General features: G+C 48.3%; 1 protein-coding gene across 1 annotated transcript in view; it reads right to left on the reverse strand.

The window, feature by feature from the left end:
- The window catches only part of SH3PXD2B (SH3 and PX domains 2B), a 61,169-nt gene that overhangs the window by 25,043 nt on the left and 27,971 nt on the right, over positions 1-8,155 (reverse strand). The window contains exons 5-6 of the mRNA XM_023537145.1: positions 4,270-4,295; positions 3,077-3,181 (exon numbers count right to left, since the gene is read on the reverse strand). Of these exons, the coding sequence (XP_023392913.1) occupies positions 3,077-3,181; positions 4,270-4,295 (131 nt within the window). The remainder of the gene's footprint in view (positions 1-3,076; positions 3,182-4,269; positions 4,296-8,155) is intronic.

The raw sequence follows: 8,155 nt of genomic DNA on the forward strand, positions 1-8,155 counted from the left end.
GGGAAAGGGCTGGGGGCCTGCCAAGACCTGGAAGGAGGCCAGGGAGACCGAAGCCCAGTAGAGGAAAGAGTGGTCCGGTGCGAGGTCAGAGCAGGCAGGGCCTGCTGGGCCAAGGCAAGGCGTCTGGGTTCTGTTAACTTTTAAGAAGGGAATGACGAGTGAAGAGATGCATCCTCAAGAAGCTAATTCTGGCTGCCACATGGAGAATGGATTGAAGGCTGGCAAGAAAGCAAGTAGGAAACCAGATGGAGGTCAAGCTGGGAGGCAAGAGATGATGGTGGCTTTGGACCAGGGCTGGGGCAGTGGGGTAGAGGTGCTTCCGGGAGGCCATTTCCACAGGATGCAGGGTGGCTGGGTGACCCTGGAGTTGGGTGACCCTGGTTAAGTACTAAGACACATCTGGTAAACAAATGAAAAGATAGCGCAGGACATGGGTAATGTAAAGGGACATCTAAGTCCATATGCTCTAAAGAGAAGGGGACAATGCTTTTAGAGCAGCAGGCTGAATGTGATGGGAGGGTAGCCTGACATTCGTGGCTACAGACAGGGCCCTGATTTTTTGAAACCCCTGATTCAAAATATTCCCTCCTATTGTTTCCATAAGCAACAGAAATATCCAGGAAACCCCACATCTCTGTACCAAATACCCCCAGTCGTGGAGAGGTATGTGAGGGCCGGCTCACACTAAGGCGATTTTGTGCATCTTCTCCCAGCTCTCCTGGGTGGCATCTTGTCAGGCGCTTGAAATCAGCCTCTGCACCACAGAAGTTGGCAAAAGCTACAGAGCAGGGCTGCCCACCAAGAGCTGCTTGTGAAGTCTTTCCCAGTATGCCGCTGTGCTCCAGCCTCTGGCATCCAGCAGCAACACAAAAGTCCTTTGTTAGAACCAGGAGCTGTGAACTTTTGGTGTGCAAAATCAGAACAGGGCACGGTAGCCGGGTGAAGGGTCACCCCTACCTTTTCTACCAGACTGTGAGAATACTCCCTCTGCCTTGTTCACCTTTGCATTCCCTAAGGGCCTAGAATACTGTTGGGTACATAGTAGGTGCTTAATAAACATCGAACGAACCACCATTTCTGTCTTGTTCACTCAGCACTTAGTGCTGACCCTCAATGGACATTTGTGGAGTAAATGAACAAAGGAGGAGGAATGGAGACTTCTAGAAACTCTTTATTTCGGCACAATGCTCCTAGCCGGGCTGCCGACAGGATTTGGGATATCTATGAGCAGTGACACAATCAAGGAATCACGGGACTCTCTACAAACAGGAAACGAGGAGGGCAGGGAGCAGAGTTTGGGACTCTGGGTTGCCTGAGCATGTGGCCTGGGCGCTGATCCCAAGATGCACTCCAGGGCCCAGGTCTGAGTCTTGACTGTAGTTCCCTGCATTACGTGGTTCAGAAGAGAGTGCGTGGGGTTGCTTGTCCAACATCAGTTCTTCCTGAACAGGCTGTCTTCATTTCACCCACAGCACTCAACTTATCAAAACCAGGAATGCCAGAATTTGAAATACCAGGATTCAAACTAGGCTTCCGGCCATTTAGGTGTTATGTGGAGACACCTGCTGGTGGACTGTGATACTGCAGCAAAGCTCTATAATGCACAGTTACGGGAATACCTACAAGTTCATGGGGGGAGCTAGGTGTGAAAGCAGAGTATTCCTAGGTAAGGAATGTCATTCTGTGGTCCGGCAGGAAATGAGAGAGAAAGAACAGGTCAGCAGAAAGGAGGAGATTCGACAGTGAAGGGTGATTTTATCACCGAGGAAGTGCTATAAAATATTCTCAAGTGGCAAATGCCTAATCTACCATAGAATTTTCTAGTTGGGCATGTTTTTATTTGTGATGATATGTCTTAAAATTTTAAAATAACTGGTATGGACAAAACTGTGTCCCTCCAAAATTCATCCGTTGAAGCCCTAACCCCCATGTGATAGTATTAGGGTGGGAAGAGGTGATTAGGTTGGATGAGGTCTTGAGGGTGGAGCCCCCATAATGAGATTTGTGTCCTTATAAAAAGGGACACTAGGGAGCTTGTTCTCTGTCCCCACTATGTGAGGACACAGAAGAGATAGCCCAGTCTACAAGCCAGGAAGAGGGCCCTCGCCAGAACCCAACCAAGCCGGCAAGCTGATCTTGGGCTCCCACCCTCCATACTTGTGAGAAAATAAGTTTCTGTTTTTTAAGCCTCTCAGTCTATAGGATTCTGTTATAGTAGCCTGAGCCGACCAATACAAGTAATGATAAAGTAGAATTTTCTTTCTAGAAATCCACTATCCTTCCAGTCTTGCTCAAAGAGTCACTAAATGAGAGAATACTTCAATAACTAATGGGTAGAAAAATCAGAAAGAAAGATGCTCCTTAAATAATCACATGACCTGTAAAATTTTGGTGGAAGGATTTTTTCCTGCAGGATGAGCAGAATTCGAGACCACATTAACCAAAGTCTGCAGGAGCCAGCCAGCCAGCCATGACTGGGAAATTCTGGAGAGAGATAAACCTTCTGCAAGTCAGTTCTGGCACAGAAATCTCGGGGCTCGGCTGTCAACCTTGAATCCCTTTCAAATTCAATCAATGAGGCTGGTTTTAACACAAAGGAAGTGTTCAAAGGTCAGATGAAAAATAAGGCTAATCCCAGCATGGGTTCTTCGTCTGAATGAAGAAAGATGTTATTTTCCGCCCAGCCGAACTATAAATAAATCTGTCTCCCATCATTGCAGGTGAATGATGTAACAGTCGTTGCCACAAATTAGAGCTTCTTCTCTCTTTTCCAGACCAGTCCTCTCATCAAGCCTGTCTGACCGGACACTTTTGTTTTCACAAACCAGAGCTGTCTCTTTCCTCTCTGCCTCCCACCCATCCCCTCCAGGAAAGTCTCCGCATACTGAAGCCAGAAACTCTGTGACCAGCCCAAGAGTGGCTGCTCGCTCTTTTCTAAGAAACGTATCATTATCCTCAGGGCTCAAGGACTATTCGCAGCTCTAACAGGATGCCATGGCTCCGGCCAGTACCGATGAAACCAGAAAGTACGGGTGTCAGCAGACTGGCTGGGAAGAGGCCAGAGTTCATTACAGACGCCATACTCTGAGACAAAGAGATCCAGTTTCTCTCCAATCTTCCTTGCGACAACGGTCTTGGGGCCTGTAAAGCTGACCACGGGCCTTGTACCCTGGGGACCAGGCTGTTAAAATTGGAATCACTATTGATGCTGCACAGGGACACCCCTGTTCTCTGAATTAACAGTAGCAGAAGTCATTAAAAACAGCAGCGATCATGTATCACTTACAACATGTTGGGCACTTTTCCAAGTGGTTTATACATGTTATAAATTCTATAATAATCCTATAAGGTAGATCACTATTATTATCTCCTTTCGCAGATGAGGAAACTGAAGTCCTTGGGAGGAGGCATCCGTTTTTACTTCTGGGATCTCTGCTTGGGCCCTCTTCCTTACCAACCCCCCTCTAACTTCCTGGAGTCCTAGATAAATCAAAGAACTTAGAAGCTTTGAAGGCCTCATTGGCTCCAGGTGAGGTATGGGCCAGAGTCTTTTGCAGGATCATCTTAGGCAATTATGAATCTAAATTTATCAGCTCTGGGCCTGTGAGAACTCAACCATTCCTCTGGTGTGCCCAAATCCCACAGCTGTTCTTGACGGAAGACCTGTGCTGGGCGGGGAACGGAAAGAGCTTTAGGAAGAAAGAGAAGTGACTCTGGGGACAGTGACTGTGGGGAAGATACTCAGGTATCTTCTCTGATACCTGAGAAAAACGTACTTAACTCTGAGTTACCACATTCCTTTGTCTACATCAGAACATAGGCATTTAATGCCCTTCAGCATGGCTAGAAAGCTGTCTCTCTCCCCTGCTCCTCCAAGGCATCCTCAGGGACAGACATCAGGTCTCATCCGCTTTGTACGTGAAATAACCTCCAATCCCTCTTTTTGGGAAACGGTGACGTATTAACCAATCAATCCAGCATCTAGCCATCTGTCCATCTGTTCGTCCATCCGTCCATCCATCCATCCATCCATCCATCCATCATCCATTCATCCATCCATCATCCATTCATCCATCCATCATCCATCCATCCATCCATCATCCATTCATCCATCCATCATCCGTCTGTCCGTCCATCCATCCATCCATCCATCAATCTATCCCCATGGCTGTATCCCCAATGTGCAGCCCAGGGCCTGGTGCATCACAGCTGCTCAGTACGGGTATGCGGAACATTAAATGAATAGGAGAAAATGAAAACTATTCTTACCAGATTTCTTTTTTCCAACATGCTCCCTGTAAAGAATGAGGGGTGGGAAAGAGGAATGAGTCAGCACCTGTTGTAGATGGATGTGAGTTATTTCATTAGGAAACTCAGATTCTTCAGCCCACAACATCCCCAGCCAGTGAGTAAAACCCAAGCCAGCCACAGGGACCCAGACTCCTTAAAAAAGAACGAATTCCTCGTAATTCTCTCCCTTTGCCTGATAAGTGCTCTGGGTTCGGGGCAGGCGGTCGGAAAGCACCAAGCCTGATGCCCACCTCGTCAGGCACAGTGGAGCCCTCCCCTTCGACTTCTCAGGACCCCGAGACATGGAACAGAAGGGACTTGGCAGTAAGGGGAACACGCTAAACCTGGGTAGAACTCTGGATAGCACTGAACACAGCACATCCCCCCATGATGACACGGGGACGCTACCATGGGCTCGAATTCATAAAAAATGAGTAATGAATGATGGTGTTGACCACATCAGAGTTTGTACACACAGTGCCTTACAAAGACAATATTACAGACCAGGGTTTAAAGTAAATTATCCCATTGGTAAAAAGGTTAGAAACAGAAGTGAGGTGACAAGAGGTTGGGTTGAGACAGATGTGGCAACAGCAACGTTAGCTAACACTGACTAAATGCCACTACCCTGTGCCGGCACCCTGTAATACCAGTTAATCACTTAATGCTTATCATAACCCTAGGAAATGAGTAAAGATGAGGAAAATGAGGCACAGAGAAGTTAAGTGATTCACCCAAGGCCACACAGCTAGCCAGTAGCAGAGCCGGGATCCGAAGCCAGGTCTACCTAATTTTTAAAAATTGAGATATAATTGTATACCATAAAATTCACCCTTGTAAAGCATACAATTCACTGGGGTTTAGTATGCTCACAAGTTGTACTAATTCTAGAAAAGTATTACCCCCAAAAGATACCCTCATACCCACTAGCAGCCACTCTCCGCTCCTACCCCTCCCCGTCCCTGGCAACCACCAATCTGCTTGCTGTCTCTAACGATCTGTCTATTATGGACATGTTATCTGAATGGAATTACACAGTATGTGGCTTTTTGTGACCGACTGGCTTCTTTCACGTAGCATAGTGTTTCGAGGGCCACCTGTGTTGTAGCCTTTATCGGTACTCCATTCCTGGGCATTCCACGTGGGTGGCAGTGGGATGTGTGGGGGATGAAGAGGAATCTGGAAGGCCTGCGACTTTGGTCTTCTTGTGTGGGCACAAGCTTCCCCATGTGGTGCCCAGCCCTTCCAGAGGCTTAACGACAATCAAACGGACCAAGTGGCTTCTCTGTTACTGTCTATAAAAGGTTGCAAAATCCAAGCATCTTGGCCCTGACAGCCCAGGAACTGTGAAAACTGGCTGTGTACCTACTACGTGCCAGGTACTGCACTAAGCACTCCACACCCGTTATGCACCCACCCAAGCCTCAGCATGGCCCTGTGCAGGACGTGTTACTATTATTCAAATGTAAGAAGTAAGGAAATGGACTCTCCTGAAAAGCATCAGAATAAAACTCTCACTCCAGGAAACTGAGGAAAAATCCTTTGAATTATCAAATATAACACCTGGGGTGGGGGTGAAGGGCCAATAGGATATCAACCCCAAACTTGGAAAACTCATTGCTGACCATGCCCTCATTCTCAGAACCCATTATTTCATTTCAGCCTCGGCTATAACCCCATGATGCGGGTGGGGCAGGTGACGTCATCTCATTCCTGGCACAGCGACTGAGGCCAAAAGCGGGGGAGCGGATCCATCTGCCTGGGTGGAAGAGCTGGCCGCGTGGCCGGCAGACTATAAACTCCCTGTGGGCAAAGACTGGATCTGTCCGGTCATCCCTGTGTTCCCCGAACCTAGCACTGGGCCTGGCACTCAGCAGGCCCCCAATACCTCTGTGCTAGCCAGATAAACAACGCAGCCCCCAGTCTAGCACTCCTGGCCCTGTGTTCCTTCTACAAGCCTAAGCCAGCCAGGAGGCAGAGAAAGTCCTGCTGCTCTACCAGAGAGTGTGACAAAGCCACCACTCAGCCTCTCTGATGTCCTTCTGGCTCCACTCAAGGGCTGGCTCCCGCCCTGTATCCCCCAGCATCTTTCCTTTCTGAATGAAGATGCTCGCTCTGCAGGCCCAGCAGCTGCCCCTGGCCTGGCTTTCTCCTCTCTGTGCTGGTAAGCTGGTCCGACGCTTGCTCAGAGGCTGGGGACCCATTTTACCCATCCTCACCAGCAGGAGGCCCAAGACATCCTGGCATTAGCATTCAGAAGGGGCACCAAGCTACAGATGAAATGAGACACAACCGAGGACCTCCTGAAACTGGAGACATTTTTCTGGGGCAAGGGAAGAGGGTTTTTATTGAATTCTCCAAGTGGTCCATGATCTATCGCTCGAAGTTAAGGTCTCGGGTACACAGAGGTGAAGCAGAAGACAATCTAGGAATGACTGAACCTGCAGCCCAAGGAGCCCACGCCGAGGTCGGTCCCTGCCCTCAGGGGGCTGGTGCTCCGTCTTCCTCCCGCCGGAGGACACTGAGTTAGATTGGGGCATCTCTGCACATCTTCTCAGTGGATTCCCCAGCACCACTGTGAGGAAGGCGGCCTGATAGGGCCCAGCTCACGCAAGAGGAAACTGAGGCACGGGGTGAAAAGCGACCTGCCCAAGCTCGCCCCGCTTGAAAGAGGTCAGGCAATTCTCCCTGCCGGAGGTCTATCAACTAGACATCTTAATTTTGGGAGTCAAACAACTATCGTTGGGTGTTCGGAAAGGAAAAATACCATGGGCCACCACTTTTGAGCATTTGACCAGTTCTTGGAAGTTTTACTTATGGCAGCCGTTCGTTCCTTACCACAATACTAGGGCATACAGCCATTCCTGTTCCACAGGAAGGAAATGAAAGCCCAGGGGTGAGGTGAGGGAGGCCCAAGACTATGCAGCCCACGAGGGGTGGGGGTGCAATTCAAACCTGGGAGAACCCGATCGCAAACCCAGGCTCTCCCTCAGCTTGGTTGGCCCTCGTGTGGGAGGCACACACAGAGGCTGCATAAAGCTTAGGTTAAGACTCAGGAAGACCGGAGGAAAATGCATCTCCACCTCTTCCAAACTGTGTGAAATCGGGTGAGTCTTTCGTCATTCTGAGTCTCAGCTTCCTCATCTATCAAATGCATATGACGGTTCCTTACCTAGCAGTTTCATGAGAGAATGACACATCTATAAGCTCCATGGTGTGTGATTCACCTCGCCTGGAAATGAGCATCGAAGTGAGAGCTACAATCCAGAGCTGGCAGTGTAACCCCAAAAACCCAGGAGGACCGGAGACAAAGGTGCTTTAAGAATAGTTCACCATGTCATGTTATGTTGGTAAATGCTGAGAATGTTTACCAGACACAAATGCTAAAGACATCAAGAACAGAAACATTAGCCAGGAAGGGCTACGGTATTATCAGGTGTGTACTTATTATGCAGCAAACATTCTCTTCTGAGGTTCTGGTATATAGATTTACTGTCCCTTATGGAATGTCTTCTCTAATTTTGAAGCCACGCTTCTGTGTGCTAGCTCTGAGAAGCTGCATCCACTCCGTACTTGCCATAGAAAAATGACATTTACTGGAATATGTTTATTGTAGGACGTTTACTCATCTGTGTGGTAGTTAAACCGTTAGTCCTGAGTGATCAACTCACTCTCTGTGGCCCCTGAACTTGATTCTGCATGTCACTGCCTGAGTATATGTAAATGGCCTGACTCCACTTGCTAAAACTCTTTGATGCTTTCTCCTTGCAGGTCTATTTAAAAACTAAGCTTTATGATTTCAATAGATTCATTTCCAAAATGCAACATGAGTCTTTTTAGCAACATGAGTCTTTTTAGTCTTTTT

This window comes from Pteropus vampyrus, unplaced genomic scaffold, assembly GCF_000151845.1.
Source record: "Pteropus vampyrus isolate Shadow unplaced genomic scaffold, Pvam_2.0 Scaffold179, whole genome shotgun sequence".
NCBI classification, from domain to species: Eukaryota; Metazoa; Chordata; class Mammalia; order Chiroptera; family Pteropodidae; genus Pteropus; species Pteropus vampyrus.